Here is a 24496-nt window from a genome sequence, read left to right on the forward strand (position 1 = left end):
AGCAAACAGGGTTAAGTGACTTGCACAGGGTCACAAAGATTGTATCTGAGGCCATATTTGAACTCAGGTCTTCCTGAATCCAGACATGGCATTCCACTGTACCACCTAGCTGCCCCACTCCTGAATCCCCTTCCCCACTGTCCAATCACAGATCCCATCTTGCCAAACTCTAACCCTGATTAATCCCACTGTCTCCTTCATCCCAATTTATGTGCTGTTAAACAGAATTTGAGGAAATCAAGAAACCGTACTGATAATTTTATGCTATCTAATCTCAGATAGGCACTTCACTGTACCAAGAAAAACATTCTATTCACTGCCCCTCCCTGCATCAATCTTTTTTTTTAAGATATGCAGAAGGAAATTCAGAAAGAGTCACAGAAAAGCAGTGTAGAATTAGAAAAAACAAGTTAAATTTTTTTACATATTTTTTTAAAAGATGAGAAGAAATTTTTCACTATATGAAAAATATAGTGAAGATTCACTACTGTTCCATAGGCAGTCTTCTTTTTTTATTCTTTTTTATGAAGGAAATATTTGCATTTCTAGATGTGTCAAATTCACAAAAATAAAAAGGATTTTTTTTTTTCAAGAGGCAGTCAAGGGGCTGCCAGGTAGCACAGCGAGTAAGAGCACCTGCCCCAGTGTCGGGATAACCTGGGAGATCGAATCCGGGCTTAGACACTTAGCATCCACCCAGAAACACCTGGCCATGTAACCTTGAGCAAGTTATTTAACCCCAATTGCTTAAAAAAAAAAAGAAGCAGTCAAAGATCTTCAAGTACTCAAAAGTTTAAGGGTATCTTGGTAAGCATACCTTCTGGATTCAAATGCAAAACACCCTAAATATTTGAGAGTCATTTTCTTTGTCAAATCACTTTACCTGAATCAGACAGAATCTTTTTCGGGCATTACTAGCAAATGTTCAAATAAAGTTAACTAATCTTTTGATAATATAAATGTATCTTCATTTACAAAGCAGAGAAGAAAAAGTGAAAATTACTACAAAACAGGAATGATTCTGCCATCCACCTCAATGTTCTCAATGTCTTGAACAGAAGATAAAAGGTTTACATAGAAGTGAGCAGAGCACTGCTCTACCATTAACTACCACTGAGTAGGTACTAAATAAGAGGCACACCTAGAACTTGGTATTAGAAAGGTCTTTTCGAATTCTAGTGAATAAAGAACATCTCTGGGTGTCAGTTCAGGTACAATCTGAGCTTCTGCCAAGACTGCACCTCCCAGAATATATGGGCAAGAGTCAGCACAAGGGAGCCTTTGACTGTTCCATCTTTTTATCTGCTCAGTTTCTTCAATCTTCAGAGGTATGTGGAAAAAATCAGTACACATTTAGAGATAGGATACAATATCACAAAACAAGAATGTGAAAGGGCAGAGGTTGCCTTTAGTTAGGCACAGTTTACCGAAGTCACTGAAGGGGAGGAAAAGGAAAATTAATGGGCAAAGAAACTATTGGTGGAGACAGTTCAATGTGACTGATTCAACAGTTTTATATGAGAAAAGTTTTAGTCACTGAGTCTGGGGATTTATTTCTTTACTATACTATATTATACTATATTACCTTCAAGTACTTTCTGTATCTGCTTGGAAATGGAGGCCATGAAGTAAAAAAAACACAACAAATTAAATGCTTACTGGGTTATTTCCCAATTTTTAAAAGTTATTCTGCTTGAACTGACAAAAACCAAGAGATTATTTATTACCCAATAGCATAGGGTTTCATTTTTATCTAAAATATAAAAAATAAATATTAGCTAATGAAATCTGTTTTACAAAAACTTTTAAATATAATACATCAAAGATAAAACATTGCAAATAATCCAAATTAAACCATAATTTTTATATTTCAAAGCTAACAAATAATTCATATTTCAATTTCTCCCTACAATTTGGCATGGTAGGGGTGAGGGTGGAGGGTAGGTGATGGGGGGACAGAAAAGATATTCTCAATTTTAAAATTTCCAGAAATCAGAACATGAGTTATGCAGAAGAAATGACTTCATCTCTTCCTGGAAGACTTTACCTCTTTCTAGGAGCTAGAAAGGAAAGCCTATTTCTCTTAGAAGAGATAGTCTGAATTGCTCAAACTTCCAACATTAAAAAAAAATTAACAATAGTATATACTGATCCAAATTAATAAATCTAATTCTTTGTTTAATTATAAAAATACTCTTATTGTCCAAAATAATTCCCTAGCTCAGAAGGAAGAATTGCTATTGCTTATATTTAAATCTAGCTAGAGCCCAACCAAGTCAAAGCCCTTACTTCTAACACAGAAAGGAGAACATGAGTCTTCAAAAAAAAATATCTAACAAAACATTCCATAAGCCATATATGTGGGGAGAAAAAATTCTAAGCATGAGACCAATTCATGCTAATTAATGGTTAATTCTTCTTATTATGAAGAGAACTCCAATGTTGGTGCCAAAATTCAATATTTCAATTTTTAAAATACTTAAATAGCAGCTGATAATTTCATATAAGAAAGCCAATAACAAAAAGATAAGCATGCTGAAAAGTCAGTGATTTCCTCACAACTTCAAACCAATTTTCCACTAGTAAAACCAAAATGTGCTGACATTACTACAACATGTCATGTTAACCAACCTCCCTGGTCCCGCGCAATGAGCTCACAGAAGTCATGATGTGTACAGGCTGTATCCTTCGTTGTTTCCATTCTTGGTTCAAGATTTCTGTCCTTTCTAGAATCTTCTGCCGATTAGAATTAAACATACTCTTGGAAAAAAAAAGGTAGAAAGGGATTATTAATTTCACGTCATGAAGCAATTTTCCTAAAATGCCATCATAAAGGCAATTTTCTTGAATATATATGTGAATATGTGTGTATGTATTACAATACATAGACACATATATAAGTAAAACAATATACCTAGTATTTCATGATGGAAAAAATAGACAAAATGAATATTTTCTGAAAAAAAATTTCCTATATTTTCCTTGCTATATATAAAGGCAAATCTATTTTTAGAAATACAGAAAACAAGGAAATGTTCTATACTTAAATAGGGAAGTACAAATTCTTGGTATATAGTTGCAGAATAAAAATATATTACAAAGGTATTATTTATTTCAAATTTGGTTGTATGACTACCAAAATATCACCATCACTATTAAAACATATGATTAAAATTTACATTTGCTCTGTCATGAAATGACCTTAGCTGAAACTGTAGCATTTGAAATTAAAACTTTTCATATTTCTGACAAGTCAAAATTGTTAATATTTGAGTAGAACAAGGCAGACATGTAAAATTTGTGCTTCAAAGATTTCCTTTTAAACAATAACCACAGGAAAATATATCTATGGAAGATCAGCCAATCCATAAACATTTATTAAGTGCCTATGACACAAACAGGAAATATTTAAATATCTAAAAAGGAAATAATTAAAAGAGTGATGGTATTAGAATGCCTTCCTTCTCCTATTTATCCTGTATATATAGCTTGTTTGTACATATTTGTTTGTCTCTCCCATTAGATTGTGCCTTGAGGGCAGGCACTATCTTATCTCTTTTTGTATCCCTATTGCTTAGCACAGCATCTGGCGCTTAAATGTTTATTGACTATTAACTGACTAGAATTAGAAAGGAGTCAGAAAAAGCTGTTCTGCTGAAGGTGGGATTTTAACTAGGACTTAAAAGAAGCCAGGGAAGGCAGGAGGTAGAGATGAGGATGGAGAACATTCCAGGTATGGGGAACATACCCAGAGAAAATATCAAGAGTCAAGAAGTGAAGTATCCTATTTATAGAACAGTAGGGAAGTCAGTATCACTGGACAGAAGATATCTGAAAGGCAGTTAATGATATGAGATTGGAGATCAGCAGAAATTGGAGCAGGATGGGTAGATCTGAGAATCAGCAGCACAGAGATGGTAATTAAATCCATGGGAGATCACGAAGTAAAGTAATATAGATGGAGAAGAGAAGAGGACCCAGGACAGAACACTGAGGGACACCTGTGGTTAAGAGGGTATCAAGTGGATGAGGATTCAGAAAAAGAGATTGATATAAGATGAGAACCAGGAGAGACTAGTGTCCCAAAAACAGGAACTGAGTACCAAGGAGAAGAATGATCAACAGTGTTAAAAGCTGCAAAGAGGTAAAAATGAATTGGGATTAAAAAAGAGATCACTGGTGACATTGGAGAGAACATTTTCAGTGGTATAATGAGGCCAGAAGCTGGATTATAAGAGGCAGTGAAGAGAAAATGGAGGTACTTATTGGAGACCATCTTTACAAGGAATTTAGCTAAATAAATAATAAAGGACAGAAGAGATATAGAAAAATTAATGAGTATGGAAGAATAAAGCGAGTTCTTCAAGGATAGGGGAGACATGGGAATGTTTGCAGACAACAGAAGGAGTCAGCAGACAAGGAGAAATCAAAGATAATTGAAGGAGAAGAAATGGAATAGGACTGTTTATGCAGGTAGAGGAGTTAGTCTTGGTAAAGAATAAGGTCACTTCTTCATGTGAGACAGAACTAAAGGAAGAGTTAGTGGCAGAAGGCACATAATGATACACGATGAAGAGGAGAGCAATGGGAGTTCACTGATAAGAGCTTCAACTTTTTCTGTAAAACATGAAGCAAGATTCTCAACTGAGAGAGTGGGGGTAAGGGAAGTCATGTGAGATTAGAGGAGAGATGGATAAATTTGGAAGTGCCATTGTGGAGAATGGGATAGTAAAAAGGGAGGTATAGTGCAATTGCCTAGAGGTAGTGAAGGCCCAGTTGAGGTTGTATACCATAAATTTGTAGTGGACCCAGTCAGAATGGTTGAATGATTTTCTCCACCTTCATTCAGCACATATGTAGGAGAGAAGGCAGTTGTGGGAGTGATCCAAGGTTGAGGAATGGCAGGGCACAATCAGGAAAATCCTAAGGGGAGCTAGGGACTTAAAAGTTGAACTAGTTCACCAAGGGGTCAAGCTGGGGAAAAGAGGAGAGAATGGCTAGCACAGACGAAATGGCCTGGGAGAGAACTGTGGGGATATGATTAGAGGTCATCGTGTGGATGTTTTATAAGGAAAGGCAGAAGTACAGATGGAAAGTAAGTAGATCAGATGAGAGGACTTCATAATTCTTGAACATGGTGGTGGGTAATGGCAAGACCAATAAGAGTATGACAATCTTTATGTATAGCTGAGGATGGCTGAAAGAGTAGTTCATGAGAAATAAGGCTGAAGACTGGTTTGGGTGTTTGTGTGAGAGTCAGTATGTATACTGAAGTCCCTTAGTATGAGGGCAGGAATTGGGGAGGAGAGAGAAAAACAGATACCAAACTCAACAACTAAGGAAGAAGAATGGTCTAGAGGACTGCTTAAATGAAGGCAAACTGCTCATATGCCCCAATAAATACCTGAAATTCCTACCAAACTAAATAATGATCAAAAAATCCAGTAAGAAACTACAGTATGCAAATTCTACCTCAGAACTACAGAAAAAAAACAGCCGGGAAGCCCATGGGCAATAGGAAAGCAAGGCCATCAGCAGTGCAAACACCAATAGGCAGAGAAGTCAGCAAACTCTCAACTAGTACAGAGATGGACTCAGAGGTCCCTGGCACTCTGTTCTGAAATGCCACAGAGGGCCCTGAGGGTCCAAAGGGACCCAGGTGAGACCAAGCAATGCGGATCATACTCCCAAGTGGAACTGGGGACTGAACCTGGCTTTGGCATAAATCTCCAATTCAGGAACTAAGACTATAAAGTTGTGGAAGTCAAAAAAGGCATGAGTTGGGACAGCTAGGAGGCACAGTGAATAGAGCACCAGCCCTGGAGTCAGGAAGACCTGAGTTCAAATCCGGCCTCAGACACTTCACACACACACACACACACACACACACACACACACACACACACACACATACACACACACACACACACCTAGCAGTGTGACCTTGGGCAAGTCACTTAATCCCAAATGCCCTCCAAAAAAGGCCAAAAAAAATTTTTTTTAAAGGCATGAACAAATATAGAAATTTTTTTACAAATCCTAAAAGGAGAGTAACTCCATAACAACTATAAGCAGAGACTCACAGGAAAAATGGATTTTCCACTAGTACTTCAGGAATATGTAAAATTAAACAAGAGATTAAAAAATGAAATAAAAGCTTAAGGAAGGAATCAGAAGAATAGTTTAAGAGTTTGTAAACCTTACCAAAGAAATGGACTCCCTGGAAACTAAAACAGACCAAACAAATCAATAATTCCATGCCACAAGAAATATTAGAACAAAGTCAAAAGATTTGAAGAAAAGAAAAGAAAAAAATAAGACATCATATCAAAAACTAATAACCTAGGGAAAAAAAATCAAGGAGAAATAATCTGAGAATCACTGAAGTACCTGAAAAGCATGATGAAAAAAAAAAGGCCTAGACTCTGTATTTCAAGAAATCATAAATGAAAAACTTTCCAACTGTAAAAAATTAAAAGAGCAAACTAAAGCTAGAAATAATCTGATTACTTCTGAAAGGAAATTCAAAAGTCTCAGGAAAGTCACAGACAAAATAATACCAAGCTCTCACATCAAGAAAAAATACTGTCAGCTTAAAAAGAATGAGTTCAAATACCAAGGAACTACAGTCCAGACTTGACAGCTCTTACTATAAACGAGAGATCTTGGAATACAATGTTCCAAAAGATAGCTAACAATCAAGAATAAATTAACCAGGGGCGGCCAGGTAGCACAGCAAGTAAGAGCACCGGCTCCAGTGTTGAGAAGACCTGGAGATCGAATCCCGGGCTCAGACACTCAGCACCACACCCAGAAATAACTGTAACCTTAAGCAAGTTACTTAACCCTGATTGCTTAAAAAAAAAAAAAAGAAGAATTAATTAACCAGCAAAACTGTGTATAAGCCTATAGGTAAAAAAGTAGACCCTTAATGGAAGAGACTTTTAATCCTTTCTGATGAAAAGACCACAGTCAACTAGCTATTTTGAAATACAAAGACAAAAGTCTGCAGAAAATTAGAAAGGCAAATTTATTTGAGCTCTATGTAGGTGGATAGTGCTAACATTCTAATAACAGGAGATAAAAAAACAAATAATCCTTGGGAAACTAATGTCTTTAAAGGGTTTAAGAGGTCCTAGTGGTAGATAAGCTGTATTTTAAGGAGCAAGAGAAGGGAGAATAAAAGGAGCAATAAATTTATGGAGAAAGGAAGAAATGGGGAAGTAGAACATCTCATAATTGGGTTGTGTGAGAATATACAAATATGGAAAGAGAGTGGACATCAGACGAACCTCATTGATGTGAAAAAACAAAGGAGGATTGGACACACATACAGATAGTTTGGAGTAAAAATATATTAATCTTAAAAGGGAAACAAGCGAGAACTGGGGGTGTGGATTTTTAGAGGAAGAATAATACTGGTGAAGGAACAGGCACAAGAAAAACATCATCCTCGTCCTCAAGGGCGATTAAAAGAGAGAAAAGAAAAAAAAACTAGAAACTTCTGCTTTAAACTGCTTCTTAGACAACTAAGGAATGGCTCAACAAACTGTGATATATAAACATAATGGAATATTATTGTGCTGAAAGAAATGACGAAAGAGATTTCACAGAATACTAGGTAGTGTAAACTGAACCAGGGTGAAATGAGCAGAATCAAGAGAACAATTTATATAAAGAAAACAACTTTGTAAAGAAAAACAACTTGATGGGCAGCTAGGTGACGCAGTGAGTAAAGCACCGGCCCTGGACTCTGGAGGACCCGAGTTCAGTTCCGGCCTCAGACACTTAACACCCACACACACACACAAAAATAAAACTAGCCATGTAACTTTGGGCAAGTTACTTAACCCCAATTGCACTTCAAAAGGAAAAAAAAAAACACAACTTGAAAGATCTGAAAATTCTGATCAATGCAATGACCAACCATGTCTACATAGGACCTATCATTAGGTGTATTACCCAGGTAGTTTCATTTTGCTTGAGTGTTAATTTGTTACATGAAGCTTTTTCCCTTCCTCTTGCTTTTTAACTGCAGTTAATTAAAATGGGAAGAGTAGATTTGCAATGATATTCCCCCTGCAACACACCACCAAAAAGGCCACTGAAATATTAAAAGAAAAAAAAAAACACAAGAAAGAAGAAATTTCAGAAAAAAACACAGAACAGTTTTGAAAGTAATATGTGGAATCTATTGTTTACTTCTTTAAGTAAGTGATATGAAATGGAAATCCAATGCTTCATATACAAACCTCTTTGTGTTTAATTCTGTTTATGTAAATGTTCTTTTTTTGGTGTTTAAGTTCAAATTAAAAAAAAATAAAATTACTTTAAAAAAAAAAAAGAGAAATTCATACCTTTACTTCATCAGCTCGTCTGAACCTCTTGAGCTGCCTCAATCTCATGTATTCAGATTTTACACGCTTCCGCCAACAAACTGGTCCCTTCTCGGATTTCTTTCCAGTCTGGCCCATGATTATCCTGAAAGCAATGGTTTCATACTAAAATAACTAATCTACATAATCTAAACCTGATCAGTTACATTCAATTCAACACTATTTCAATTCTGAGTAAATAAAAACAATAAAGGAAAAAGTATTATGCTAAAGTCTGTCATATGCAGAAATATACCCATCCTGTACAACATTTACATTTTCAGGGAAAAAAAAAGCATTTCATAACAAGGACAAACCATAAAATGCATCTTTAAATAAACTCTGCATTTACAAAGGCTCTAACATCTCTAAATAATCATTTTACTAAAAACATGAATGATAATAAAGAAGTCAAATGTATAGTGCCATAAGCTAGCTTTGACCATTTTTTAAAACCCCCTTTAATACATATAAAATATCTGGTTACTGAAATGGAAATAGGAAATAAAATGATAATAATCTTTAAAAAGATCAATCAAAAATTAAATAAAACAGGAAGACCACACACAACAAAAACTGGAAAATAAAGTTTAATATACATAACGTCTAAAAATTATAGTAAGAATTCATTATAGAGTTCTTACCTTTTTTCCACTTAACATTACCTAATAAACTCCTCTTTTCTTTACCTTTACCAAATGCCCAAGACTATTTGCTCAGATGAAAGAACAGTACATGTTACATCACCTTGCTTGGATGAAGGAACAGTACATGTTACATCACCTAACAGCAATTTCCATCAAGATCCATTTTAATCACTTTTTTAGCACAATTCCAAATTGCTTTCCAACATATTCAGATCAAGTCACAGCTCCAATAGCAGTGGATTAGCAACCCTGTCTTTCCAAAATGGTTTCCACATACAATAATCCCCTTATTTTAGGGCTCTTTACCTTTTTCTTTGTGCCACAGATCCCTTTGGCAATATTTGTCATCTTTGCCAAGTGTAAGGTAAAACCTCACAGTTATTTTGCTTTGCATTCTCTTAATAATGATTTGGTGCAAGCTTTTATGTGACTGCTCTTTGAAACTGTTTTGAGAATTGTTTGTTCTTATCCTTTAACCACTCTTTCCACAGAGGAATGGTTTTTAGTCATATATATTTTTGTTAACTTCCCATATCAGTCAATCAATAAGCACTTATTAATGGATTGCACTACATACAAGACACTGCACTAACGCCTGAGGATATAAAGAAACAGTCACTGCCCTCAAAGAGCTTACATTCTAACCAGGGAGTCAACATATACAAATCAGAACATACAAGATAAATACAAGGAGGGTGGGTATATACTTAGATGGGATGGCTACAGAAGCTGGGGGACCAGGAAAAGAAGAAAATACTTAAATAGAATCCTAAAGGAAGCCAAGGATTTTAAGAGTTGGAGGTTCAAGGGAAGAGCCCTTACACACAGAGAAGGAGATGGAGGATGTGAAAAACAAGTAGATTAGTATAACAATCACAGAGAGGGTGTAGAGGTAAGGGAGTAGAACATAAAAAGACTGGGAAAGTAGAAAAGGTCAGATTGTGAAGAGCTTAAAATGCCAAACAAAGGACTTTACATTTGCTCTTAGAGACTTAGAGGTAGACTAGAGAGCCATTGGAACCTTTAGGAAAATCACTTTGGCAACTAAGTGGAGGATGGATTAGAGTAGTAAGTGATTTGACTCAACACGACCAATTTTAAGTCTAGAAATGAGGTGATGAGGGCCTGAATTAGGATGGTAGTTTCGTGGAGATGTTATACAGAAAGAAATGACAAGATATGGCAAGAGATTAGATTTATAAGAGACAAGTTGAAAATGATACTAAGGTTTACAAACATGGGTGATTGGTAAAATGATGATACCCCTGAAAGAAATTGGCAACTTCAGAGGGGGGGGGGTCAGGGAGAACAAGCAGATTATTTTCTGATTACATAGAGTAGTAGAGAAAAATAATATTATAACATTTATGTTCTGTTTTTTAATTTTAATTTTTTAATTTTATTTAACATCTATTCAGTCATCATTTGAAGTTGGTCATAGTATTGAGGTTTCAAAAGATGGAGAGCATATGTAAAGCAAGTGAACAGAATGTCAAATTTGGAATTTAAATCCTGTCTCTGAATATTTACTAGCTGTGTGACTTGGTGCAAGGCACTTAAACTCTCGGAGCCTCAACTTCCTCATCAGTAAAATGGGGACAATAATATAGTGACTCCCAGGGTTGTTTTAAGGCTCAAATAAGATAATTTATATCAAGAGTTTTGCAAACCTTAAAAGTGCATTATAATTGTAGTGCAGTTTATCTTTTAATTTTGTTTTGTTGGAATGAAGTAATACTCTAACTAAACATGACACTTTGATTTACAAATCCTTTTGGGATGAAACACTTTTTTTTTTAATGGTCCTTGTCACAGAAGAGGCTCAAAGAGGCTCTTCAGCTTTGGGGTCAGTTTGCTTGCTGTTGAAAAAGAGAAGGCCATGATGATTTAGTTATGTTCCTGTAAATTAGTATTTTTAATTGTGGGATCAAGCAAGAAGCAGCTTGGGTGATTCTGCTAAAAAGAATAGTCATGGAGACTTGGGAGAACCCCTAGAGAAAAAAGGAAGCAGTACTTATGAGGTACTTCATACTCTGAAATATGCTTCCATGTCTACTTGCCTGCACCTCTGAGAAGTAAAGATGCAAAGTCATTAGGCTTCATATAATTTCCTCCAGTCTAGGAATCATCTAAGATCAATACAAATGATGGGTAATTGGAAAGAGACAGTAGGCAGCATGTACTGCACAAGTCAAATCACCACCACTTTGACTACCATCTCCCTTCGGATCCCGATAGGAACAGTTCAGTACCCTGAACCCAAGCTTTGGAAATAGCAGTGTCTTCTAAACCACTAGACCTGTTTCAGCCCAGCCCCCCAAGCCATCACTGATGGGAGAAATTAATGTGGAGAGGGGGCCCACCTTCTTCATCACCACCAGCAGTAACTGTTTACCAACTGCCATCATCAGGCAAATAGGCACAAGGAGTCCTGTAAGTGTCAGTAGCCTTTCTTCCTCACCCTATTCACTACCAGTCCACCATTCTTACTTCCATACCAGCCCTCATAGACATCACCCAGGGAAGAAAACATATGCTGAAAGAAAGGTGCGCAGAACTTTATTCGTATCTCTGCAAGTTTGCTTGCTCACATTCTCATAAAATGAACCAAGCATAGTGGATAATCAGAGCATTATCTAAAATCAGTAATGATTCAACTTTGACATTTTTGTCCTGAAAATATTTTGCAATAGTTGAGTTGAAATAACTTGAAAACTAGTCTTCAAAAAACAGCCAGTCACCCAAGCTTTCTGGTTTGATCATCAAAGAGCTAGAAGTATTCAATGGTTGGGGTCTCTAAGAGAGCTAGAATTTTGAGACAGATAGAACAGAACTGGTTTTTATTTAAAATCCCCTTCTGCGTTACTTCCCAATAAAAATATTAGGTAACCCTTTAAATTCAAGGTGAGGCTTTTTCTTTCTTAGAAATAAGCTCTAGAAGGCCTTCTTTTCTAGCACAAGCTTGTTTTGTTGACATTAAAAAAAATCTTTTGACCAGTGCATCCACTTTCTTCGATTATTTTCTCCAAAACATTAACTGCTGCATCCTCATCAGTACTAGACACCTCTCCAGAAATTTTTAAATTATGCAAGAGAACTCAACTTTTAAAGCAATCCAATTAACCAACCAATGCTTATAGTAAAAGTTTCTTCATTATTCACTTCACTTCCATTTTCTATTACTGCCTTAAATAAGTATGAAGTTTTTGTCTCAATGACTACTCTGCAAAACAAAATGCATTTTTTTATTACAATCTTCAATCTATAGTTAAAGGATGCTCCATTTCTGTCACTTACCTCTTCAATTTCTTGTAGCTTTTTGCAAACCACTAAAAGTTGATGCGACTTTTTCTTTTTATTTTCTTTCACCTGCATGTTTTATAATATTCTGTGCCATAGATCCAGGCATTCCAACATCTCGTTCTATCTTAGGGGTGCTATGATCATGTCATACTATTCATTTACATCATTTTTATTCTATTAACAAACCCCTTCTTTTTTGTGCTGACAGTGTTTCTATCTTTGTTTTCCATCTTCCATTTTGTTAAGGGCTTTTAAAAAAAAATTAACATGACTGTTGGCAATATAATACACAGCTGCACATCACATCCACACAAAAGACAATATATAAATGCAGATTGGTCATGGAGTGACATGTCAAAATTCTTTACTAGCTCTCTCACTAGAAATAAAGAACCTATAGTTCTTGTTTTTTCCTAGCTTTTCCTCATTTTTTGGTACTTTCAGCAGTGTAGGAAGCTTCTGGTATGGAAACCTCCTAAAACAAGTCTTGGATTATCACTGGACATCAGGGCAGAGGGAAGCATTGGGAATTTTGATAAAGTTTGGAAACTCATTTGTAATCTATAGTCTTAGAGATAGTTTGGTGTAGAGAGATGAGAGGTTATAAGCCACTACATGTCAGAAGCAAAATTTGAACCTTGATCTAACTGACTAGAAGGCTGGGCCCCCAATCCATTATATATACCAACCTGTATGGGGCCTCTCTGGGTTGCATTAAGTGAATTTTGACTCATTAAAATACAATCTGGCATTTATTTATAATTTGACTAAATTAAATTTCACATTATTCTAACTTACATTAATTTTGACCTAGCTATGCACTAGGAATGTAGGTGATCAAAGAAAAAGGAAAAGGATCCATACGTATAAAATATTTACAATAACCCTCTTTTTAATAGCACAGAACAAAAAAACTACAATAATCCTTTTTTTTTCTAATAGCAAAGTACTGAAAACTAAAGGGTACCCATCAGTTAAATAATGACTGAACCCCAAGGTATATAAATGTAATAAAATACATGATACTCTGTTAGTAAAACATAACAAGACTTGTATAAACTGATAGAAAGCTAAGTAAGCAGAACAAGGAAAACAGTAAATATACATATACATAACAACAACACTATGAAAATAAATAAATTGGAAGCCTTAAGAACTCTGATCAACACAATGGCCAACCATGATTCCAGAAGACTGGGGATAATGCAGGCTTATCAACCTCCTGACAGAGAGGTAATGAACTTAGGATGCAGAATGAGATATTTTTTTGGATTTGGACAATGTGGAAAATTCTTTTGTTTGATTATCTAAATTTTTTATGCATATGATTTTGTTTTTATCTTTCCAATGGGAGGGAGAGAATGTTTAAACTATCTGTTAATTTTAATTCCTTTATTCATTAAAAAAAACTTTCTCAAAAGGTAGGGTAAAAGTTAATAATTTTTTAGTATAACATAATATATAGTAAATAATATAATATGACAATAATTTTTAAAAATATGTTCAGGGTTCTGCTTCAGAGTTAATGTTTAAGTTCACTTTACTTCATTTGTACAATAAAACATACAAACATCAGTAATGAAATTCAACATAAAAAGCAAATTAGGAAACCTCGTCACATAAAAACAAGGATAGAAATTGTTGACAAAAAGTTAAAATTAAAACTCAGAGAAAAGATTAAAAGAATATACAAAGAGAGCTGCCAGGCACCTGGACATATGTAATGGATAGTGAGCCCAGCCTTCCAATCAGATCAAGGTTCAAATTCTGCCTCTGACAGATAGTAGTTAGGTTACAAGGGTTAAATCACTTATAAACTCATCCCTCCTCCCAAAAATGTCCCTAAGACTATAAATTACAGGTGAATTTCCAAAATGAATTATTGGAGGGGGGTTTCCACACTAGAAGCTGCCTATTCTAATGAAGGTACAATAAAATGAAATGAGATTAGGAATATAACAAGAAAAAGCTACACACCACAAGTTTCATTTGAGTTTAAACACATATTATCAAAACAAGCAACTGTCAATTAAATTTTGATCTGTTTGTGACATTTCTTACCAGAAAGGATAAAAATGGCTACCCCTTTTCTTTTTCAAATTACATTTAGAATAATATATTTCATTTTGTGCAAGCTGGTAAAAAGCAAAAATATGTTCTATAAAAATTAGAAGACAGTTTCTCTAATGGATATATGAGGAATTAGTCAACTAAAGGTATAAAAACATTCACCTACACCTGTAGCTAGAAATGGAAACTAAAGGACAAGGAAAATGGAGAAAGACAAAGAAAAAAAGTCCCAGTCTCTTGCCTTAACTACTTCCTACTGCCTATTGGACAGATCTAAAATAGGTATCTCAAACTCAACATGTCCAAAAGAAACTAATTAATCTTTTTCCTTAAACCCTCCTGTCTTCCTACTTTTCCTATTCCTGTTGACTATAATCCTTCCAGTCACAGCCTGGCTGATGAATCTTGTAGTAATTCCCAATGCTTCCCTCTGCCCTGATAGCCAATGATAATCCAAGTCTTGTCAATTCCATTTCTCCAACATCACTTGTCTCTGTCCCCTTTTCTCCACTCAACAGTCACCACTCTAGTTTCTGGGTTCAAATCCTCAATCACCTTCTAGTGGTGCTGTGGGATGCTGAGCAAGTCACTGTGGTTCTAGCCTAATTTTCCTTATCTGTAAAAAGGAGATAGTAGTACTAGCACTTATCCCATAGGGCTGCTATAAAAACACCGTAATAAGGAAAAGAGAGAATATGTGTAAAGCACTTTCCAAATCTTTATGCACTACATGAATATTAGCTACTATACTCTGGTCAAGTGCTTACAACTTCTGACAGTGATGGCCCAGAATATAATGGTCTCTTCTCTGCATGGTAGATGACCCTAGACTTTGAGATTAACACTATTCCGAATTTGGCTATGCTTTTCTTTAGAATAAAACTAGGGTATCCTCTACTATTAAGGGCCATAGCCCACCAGATAGTATTGTCTAAGATCAAGGTACATATCTCTCTCTTCAAGCACAGGCCTCAGAACTTAGCATCACTGGTCTTTCTATATTCCCTCTATCACTGCCAGACAATATTACTAAAGGAATAATCTAGGAAGATAACTGAAAATACTTCTTTATAGAGATAGTAAAGTCCACCTCCAAGATATTCCATATGTATTAAACTTGATATCTTCAGATATACAATTCTAGGATGGACAGAATGGATAAAAATAATCCTAAAGGCAAACAATTTGTCCATTTTTTTCCTATCCTTTCACTGATATTTTTCACCCCTTCGATTCCCTGGTCTCTGAATGCTGTCCCTAGTAGACCCAGACCTCACAATGGAAACAAGCGACTCTTCATTGTCCTGGAGTCAAATGCAAAAAAGGGTTGGACCTACATGAAAGTCTGGCTTAAACAAATACCTAGTTCACTTAATATTAATTTCAAAAAAATCCCAGCTAGGGATGTAGGAAGGAGAACCATCTGCTTGATGTGTGTTTCATATTATATTCCAACTTTAGACTTTAAGAAAGAAATGATATGAGAAAAGTACATCCCCCAGAAGAGATATACTAACCTACTGAGGTCAGCACCCCAGGGAAAATAGAAAAGAATGGGTGTATATGGAAGGGAACTCCACTACCATCTTTGTATCTGTGATCAGCTAAAGAAAAGAAGGCTATGTTCTTGAAACCACTGCTCCAGGATCCATGGTTCAAATGGATTTACTTTTGTGTTCTATGTTACTGTCACACTATGAAGCTATACAGTTGGCAAAGAAAATTTGCATGCCCAGCTGTCTTAAAGGAAAGCCAGTCTGTTGAGGGGTGGAGTACAATAGTTTGAAAAAAACTGATTTTCCGGACAGAGGCTCCCTTGTGACAGGCTGTGTCTGTTGTGGATGCCCCTTCTGCCTGGTACTTCCTTCCTCCCTCCTGTCTCTGCCCCTTTTCTGGAAAACCACATAGCTAGAATATTCTATGCTTGGAACCTTATAAGCTATGAAATTCTAGCTTCCCAATGCATTGGCACCTCCCTGCTCATGCTCATAAGTAGGAAACCAATCACTAAAACCTAATTAAGACAATGTGCTTTCCTTAAAAAAAAAAAACCTCTGACTTTCTTCCTCATTCCTTAATGACCCTGTTTTCTGAGACCATTCAGGTATCCTACACCAAACAAGGAGGATCCACAAGAGCATAAAATGAATATTAGCTAGGTTAAAAAAGCTCCTCCAAATTCCTCCTAAGTTATAAATGTATCCTATCTTTCTGGAGAATAAATTGCATTCTTGTTTCTCAGGAGACTATGATGCCAGTATGTCTTACCCTTGCCTCTTTTTCCAAGTGTTTCAAGTTAGACCACAAGGCCTTCCCTTTTGTGAGTTAAGATATTCCAAATAGCAATTAAAAAATAATAGTAGCATTACTGTACAATGTGTTTTCTGTGTAAAAAATCTCTAAGTCCAATAAAGGAAGTGTAATAGATTAACACATCAACTGACTTGAGATTTTTTAAGTATAGATAATAGATGAAATGGCAAGTGGTGGAGGATGAATACAAAATCATGGCATGGTCTCATAATACAGCCAGGAGAGCTAAAGTTTAGAATGAGCTGAGCTTGGCAAGGGATATATATTAAGAACAAAATGGAGAGGGGAATATCAGTTATATTGCGGGGGAAAGGGATCAAACGGATAAAACTACTGATCGAAGTGGACAAGATACTGAAAACAGAAGACAGTGAGAAGGCAAAGTGGTCCAATTCTTATGTGTGTATGTTTTCTCTAACAAGAAGAAAATGATCTTGTGATTGGAAAGGACAAAATAAGAATAACTAACAGGAAGCTGAAGGTCAAGATAAATAAGTGTAGAAGCAAAAAGGACAAATACTACCCTTGTGGAGTCCCTAAGAAACAATATCTTCCTATGGTCCTGAAAAGAATCTGACAAATCTAACTACTGAAAATATAGATGATATTTCTAAGACTAAGAACGGGAAAGATGCCACAGGACTAAAGATGGCAAAGGTCACGATTTTCAAAAAAGGGCAGAAAACGGATTCTATATACTACAGGTCAAAGAACTTGATTTTTATTCCTGGAAAAACTCTGGACTACATTATTATTATGAGATGTTTCATGAACATCTAAAAAAGGAGCATTTCTTGAATGAAATAAAGTAATTAGGCTGATTTAACTCTGTAACAGTTTAAAATTTGAGCATTTCTTAAACCCTTCTGTTAAACCTTGTAAATTTCAATAATAAAAGTCTTCTCATTATCAATTGAAGCTTACTATTTATTAAAAGGAAAAAAGTTTCACTGAAGTAGAATTACTATCAACAGTAGCAGGTAGTCCCTTGTTTATCTCTGTATAGCTAAAATCTGTTACTCATACCAATAGTCAATAAACCTTTATTAAGTGCCTGCTACGCACCAGTCAGTTTTCTAAGTACTAAGGATAAAAACGTGAAAAAAGACAGTCCCTGCCTTCAAGGAACTTAAAATATAAGGAAAGAAGACAATATACCAAAGGAAGCTGAATGAAGTGGGGAAGAGAAGGTACAAGAGATATAGTTGAGAAGTCAGTGAAAGAAGTCCGAAAGTAGTGAGAAATGAGACGTCTAAGCCGAGCTCTCTCCTTAAATGGAGGTTTGCAGTTCATAGCCCCATGTCCCACTCCTCCAATTAGAGAGGTAGTGAGGGGATAGAGACCCAAGGATAATGAGATCCTATAGGATGATGAGAAGGAGGATGGTGGAGAAGCCAGTCAGAGAAGTCCCAAAGTAGTGCACCCAGGTAAGAAATAAGGATACAGTAAAACCCACACAGATGCAAAGCTCTTGCACTGCACAACCCTCCTCACATTTACATAGTGTCTTAATTAAGGCAGGCTGTACCATATTATTATCATTTTATAACAATTCAGGAAGCTAAGTAATCTGGCCACAGTCCTTGCTATTAAAGACTGAAACAAAGCAAGAGCAGTGGACTGAATTCTTTCTGGGCCTGGAGTCAGGAATACCTGAGTTCAAATCCAGAATCAGAAACTTGTAGCCATGGGATCCCGGGAAAGCTATTTAACTTCTCTTTGCCTGTTTCCTCAACTGTAAAATGGGAATAATAACAACACCTACCTCTCACAGGGTTGTTTTAAGTACCAAAATAGATTATTTGTAAAGTACTTATCAGCACAATTCCCAAACAATAACAAAAGGGCAAGGCAATCTGGATTTCACCTCAAGTTTCACCAATTTACCTTAAAATAAGAACTCCAAGACAATTACAAAAAACAAAAAGGGTTTCGGTTTTGTTTTCAAAACACCATTCAGAGGAAGGAGGGAAAGCTGGGATCAGCTGTCCCACCCAGCAAGTTGATATGTTAACAAATGAGAGCAAAAGCAGAACTATCCAACTCCTATTTTGCTTCTGCCCTCTCTAATACCAAGAGTGATTTTAAAATTGGAAAGGGTAAAGCACTCATAAATGAGAGGGAACTGAAGAAATGGAGGTGTGGTAATAGAGTTGGTAGATGGTGATGGAAAACAAAAAGAAAAGAAAGGCAGACTTGAACATAAGTCTTCCTGCTTCTAAGACCAGTTCTCTTATCCACCATGTCATCCTGCTTCTCAAACTCACAACTTTAAAAACTACAAGGGAATAAAAGGTCAGTTTCATTTACAATCCTCTTTTTCTGTTCTTTGTTTACTGAAATGTTCACATGTTGATAGTTGTCAAATTAACAAAAACACAATTAAAAAATTTTACATTGCAACTGAAGGCCAAGACAGGACAGATGAAGATACAGTAAGAAAGTATCTAGTTATTTTAAATGAGTTCACATGAAGCAAATTCAATTCCAGAGCCCTGAAAGTACTTGCAAAGTATCTGCAGCTTTGAACACAGAAATACTTTCTGCAATTTTTGAGACCTCATACAGAATAGAAAAGATACCATAAGACTAAAGACAGTCAGACTGTCCCAATTTTTAAAAAAAGAGGGAGGAGAGAAAAATGTGATACATTTTGTAAACACAGTCCAGTGAGTTTGACATCAGGCTCCATCTTTGGTCTTGCCCTTTTCAACATCTTTAACATTGAATTAGAATGAAAACATTAAAAGCATGCTCAACAAACCTGTGTGTAACATGAACAGATAGTTAATACACTGACTGACAAAATTAAAGATGATAAAGATCTTGATAGCAAGCATGGGTCAAAACTTAAAAGACAAAATTAATAAAGGCAGAAGTAAAATCCTGCACTTAGATTCAAAGGTACCTAACCTTGACAAATAAGAACTTCTTTTAACCCGTTTCCTACTTTGGAAAATGAAGAGATTTGCCATGTAAAAGAGGGATTAAATTTATTCTAAATAATTCCACAGGACAAAAAGTCATTTTTTAAAAAGAGGATTTCAACTTAATATGATGAAGAATTTGCTAACAATTAAACAAGTTAAAAAATGGAACGAGTTCCTTTATTAAATAGTGAGTTTCTCACTACACAAAGTATTCAAGAAAAGGTTGTCAGTGATATTGTATAGCAGGAGCTCTTAACCTGAGTTCTCTGAACTTGGATTTCTTTATATAAGTTATTTCAATATAACTGGTTTTCTTCGTAATCCTATGTATTTTATTTTATGTATTTAAAACATGAGAAGGAGTCTATCAGCTTCACCAGACTGCCAAAGGGGTCTGTGACACACACACAAAGAATAGAGCATAGCAGGCTGAAACTCAAGTCTGAATCCTGCCTAAGACACTTGCTAGCTGGGGATGCTTCTGTTTTGTCATCTAAATTGGGGAGCACTGACCTCCCAGAGTTGTGGTGAGGATCAAATGAGATATACATCAAGTATTTTACAAATGTGAGACAGCTAAATAAAACAGCACAACAACTTCTCTGGTTTCCTAGTCCAAATTCTAGGATCTTAACACTATCCAGAAGACAAATCAATCTCTCAAGCTAATTTGCAGTCCTTTCACAGCCCCAAGCCACCATAAGACTGCAAAGGATAGTAGACAGAGTACTGAACTTGAAGGCAAGAAGATCTTTGCTAAAATCTTATCTTAGAAACCTACTAGCTGGGTGACTGAGCAAGTAATTCCCTTCTGGGTATAGGTCTTGGATTCCTTATCTGCAGAAAAAGGGAATTGGATACTAGAACCCCAAAGGTCACCTTTCAGTTCTCAATTCATGATCCTATAAATGATATTAAAAAACACTTTATACCTTTGATCAAACAAATACATAAATAAATCTTTAAGGAGAAACAAAGACGAATATAAATTTAAATATACAATTTGAATTTAGTCTAAGGAATTCATAAGCCATTCTCTCTCATATTCTTACTAGGATAAATTTATTAAATGAAATACTTTGTGCATCAAATTTAACTGATAAGTAAATAACATTTAATATTTTACTTAGCTTTATTCTCATGATTTTAACTATATCTATAGAAAAGTATGGTATGGTGGGCAAAGAGATGACCTGGGGCCTGGAAGACCAGGTTCACCTCTGACATGTACTGACTACATGGTACCTGATATATCCCATGATGATCATCTACATGATACCTGACGGTATCTTGTTAACTCTTTAAGATTAAGTTGTAGGAAAAAAAATGTCAAAAACTACATTAGTAGAATAACATTCCTTATCAGGAATGCCTTAAAGAGAAGAAATCACAGGTCTAGGTCTTCTTATATTTTATAACTGAAAACTTTGATCAATTCATCATAAATATTTTTTACTTTAAAATGTGTTTTATTAGGGGCAGCTAGGTGGCAGTGAATAGAGCACTCACAGCCCAGAGTCAGGAGCATCTGAGTTCAAATCCGGCCTCAGGCACTTCACACAAAACTAGCCATGTGACCTTGGGCAAGACACTTAATCCCAATTGCCCTACCTTCTCCCCTCCAAAAAAAAATAAAATAAAATGTGTTTTCTTTATCAATGATACTGGATTTCATTATATTTTCAATCTCTTTATTCCTTGGAATTTGTCTAGAAAGTTATGTGCTATTAAACAAGATTCTTTTGATAAGTCAGGAACATGTTACTGTGCTCAATTATAATTTAATACCAAAGGACGGGGTGGCCAGGTAGCACAGCGAGTAAGAGCACTGGCTCCAGTGTTGAGAAGACCTGGAGATCGAATCCCGGGCACCCACCCAGAAACACCTGGCCGTGCGTGTAACCTTGAGCAAGTTACTTAACCCCAATTGCTTAGGGGCGGCCAGGTGGCTCAGCGAGTAAGAGCACCAGCTCCAGTGTCGGGATGACCTGGATCAAAAAAAAAAAAAATCCGGGCTCAGATACTCAGCACCACACCCAGAAAATAACTGGCCGTGTAACCTTGAACAAGTTATTTAACCCCGATTGCTTAAAAAAAAAAAAAATACCAAAGGACTACAAATTTGCCCATTTCACCATGACATATCTAAAATTAAAGGCCATTTAACCATTGGATAAATAAGGACAAAATAAACAGGCTATGTTCTAGCTTTCCAAATCATTCTGAGGAAAATTAGGGAGGGTGAATTTGGAGAGCACAGAATCCCAATAGGCTAAAAACTGCTTGAGGAAAACAACTAATTCATTTATGCTACTGTGTTCCCAGCACCTCACAGCAGAGTAGGCCCATAATGAGTATTTGTTAAATTTGAATCACTGACACTCACCTCTGAACAGGAATCAGAAGACTCTGATTCCAGTCCCAGCTCGGTTACTGACGTGCTGTGGGACCTTGGCAGTCACTTCACCTCTCTGGGTCTCAATTTCCTCATCTGTAAAACAAGGAGTTTGGATTAGATGGTCTTTAAGGTCCCTCCAAGCTCTCGTGTTCTACCATTCTGACATAAGCTGCCTTGTCAGTAATCACTTCTGCCCTGTCACTACAGGGTTCCACGGCCACATAATGGTAAAATACAAAAACAGCCTGAGCTCAAGTCCTGACACCACCAGAAATTCTTACCTATGGGATCTAGGCAAGCTATTTAATCTCTCAGAACATCAGTTTTCCAATGTGCAAAATAGAAACAGTAATACACAACCAATAGCTACATATAAGGACCAGAGTCAACAAATCTAAAGCATATTTTAAACCATAAAGCATCATCTTTACATAAGACACATTTTTGTCTTTTACCTGTAGCAATCCTAGGTCCCCTGCTACATCTACATTTCATCAGGTTCACTCCCTTGAAAAATTCACGTATTCTTATGGTTTTAACTATTACCTGTACACAAATGATTCCTAAATTTCTGAGCGTCTCTTATTTTTAGAAGTCTACAAAGTATATTCATCTAAAGGAAACCTTTATGATGAGGATGATGAAATTTCTTAACTATATCCCACAAATCAACATCTGTCTGTATTCAACCCTAATCTCATTTTTCACTGGACCCATCTATTCTTCTAAATTCTCTCATTTTGACCCACTCCCTTCCTTTCTATTTCCAAAGACACCACCATAGTTCAGGTTTTCATCATTTCACAACCATATCCCACTAGAGTTAGTCTCTCGCCACACTGGTCTATTCCAACGCTAATAGATCCTCTCCCTACTTACAAATATTCAAGCAGTATTTTCGTATGCCCTGCTCTAGAATTTTTGGTGGCATCTACACTGTTCCTTACTCTCTAATCCTCCCCCCCACCATGCCCTGGCACTGCCTCAAGGCAGATGTGGTTTGGGACCCCTTGTACTTAAAGGAAATATAAAATCACAGGTGCTCAGTGCATTCATGGGGCAAGGTAGTAGCAAAATCATGCTGTAAGTCAAGAAAAACTGATTGGTGACACAGGAAACCCCTTGGAACTAAAAGGATTCAGTGGTAGTAATGTCTGAAGAAGAAAACAAAATGAGTAGTTAGGATTGTCAGTCATGAAGCTGAATGAACATAATAAATTAGCAATGTCTAAAAAGGAGCCTGAGTCAGAACTTGAGCAGCAAGTCTGAGAAAGACCAATAGAATGTTGAGAGAGGCCAAGTAAATTATAATTTGCTGCACTAGATAACAGAACTTTTTAATCCTGGCCCTAGCTGAACACCGCCTTTTAGATTCTCCTGAATTCCCATACAATCCACAAGGCAGTGGATAACTAACACCCTAACTGGCTATCATATTAAATCTAACATTTCCTAGCCCTCCACCACTTTCTCCCCTCCCAGGATTTTATCCTTCAAACCCATTTCATTATTAACCAATAAAACCCCTATGATATTATTTCTTACACATCTCATTTGCTCCCCCTTTTTAGCCTTTTCTCATATCATTCCTACCACCAGAAATATTGCTGCTGTTGTTGTTCGATCATTTCAGTCACATCCAACTCTTCGTGACCCCATTTCGGGCTTTCTGAAATAGTTTGCCATTTCCTTCTCCTGTTCGTTTTTCAGACAAGGAAACTGAGGCAAACATAGTGAAGTGACTTGCTTAAGGTCACACAACTAGTAAGTGTCTGAGGCTGCATTTGAACTCAGAAAGATGAGTATTCTTGACTCCAGGCCTAGCACTCTCTCTTTTGTGCCACCTCTCCCTCCAATCTAGTCTAGTATCCAGTATATCTATGTTTAATACTTCCACAGTTCAGCTCAAAACTCACTTCTTCAAAAACCCCAACAATATTAATTCCAAGCAATGATAAGTGCTTCCCTTACTTCACATTCCTTCCACCTACATCTCTCTGAACTTATTAAATATTGTTTTGTAACTGTTCTCTAGTGTTTTTAAAATAATTATGAACTTAATTTTAAACAACACCAATTAAACTTGTATTTACAAACTAAATTTTAAAAGCCTTTAAATACATATAGCTCTCACATCTTACCACCTACTGATTCTGTCTTCTATTGATTATCTATTCAACACTTTATTTTTATCCATTCATTTTCTTTTTATATAGTAATGATCAATATGTTCATTCTTTCTTTACATTTTTTCCATATCTTCCCATATATTTCATTCATTCACTGACTCACAAATATTAATAAATGCCAGCTATGAAAGGTGCAATGCTAGGATCTGGAGTACAAGTCTTTGCCCCAAGAAGCTTATACTTGCTCCACCAGGAGAACATAATATATATACATATAATACAACAATTCAAATGTATGTCTCCCCCAGACAAGTATCCCAAGTTCAAGGTA

At 36.1% G+C, this 24496-nt stretch overlaps 1 protein-coding gene across 8 annotated transcripts in view; it reads right to left on the minus strand.

The window, feature by feature from the left end:
* Positions 1-24496, minus strand: part of LOC138157165 (histone-lysine N-methyltransferase EZH2) — a 108749-nt gene that overhangs the window by 49105 nt on the left and 35148 nt on the right. For 4 of the 8 annotated variants that reach the window (XM_069082734.1, XM_069082700.1, XM_069082745.1 and 1 more), the window contains exons 2-4: positions 22025-22129; positions 8358-8481; positions 2659-2760 (exon numbers count right to left, since the gene is read on the minus strand). In XM_069082734.1, coding sequence (XP_068938835.1) covers positions 2659-2760; positions 8358-8474 — 219 coding nt within the window. In that variant the 5' untranslated portion in view covers positions 8475-8481; positions 22025-22129. Of the gene's footprint in view, positions 1-2631; positions 2761-8357; positions 8482-22024; positions 22130-24496 lie in introns of all 8 variants that reach the window. The other 4 variants (XM_069082684.1, XM_069082694.1, XM_069082717.1 and 1 more) reach the window with 1 other exon arrangement.

The sequence above is a fragment of the Petaurus breviceps genome, unplaced genomic scaffold (genome assembly GCF_028583685.1).
Source record: "Petaurus breviceps papuanus isolate PSGF00001 unplaced genomic scaffold, PetGlider_PUasm1.0 112, whole genome shotgun sequence".
In the NCBI taxonomy this organism is placed as follows: Eukaryota; Metazoa; Chordata; class Mammalia; order Diprotodontia; family Petauridae; genus Petaurus; species Petaurus breviceps.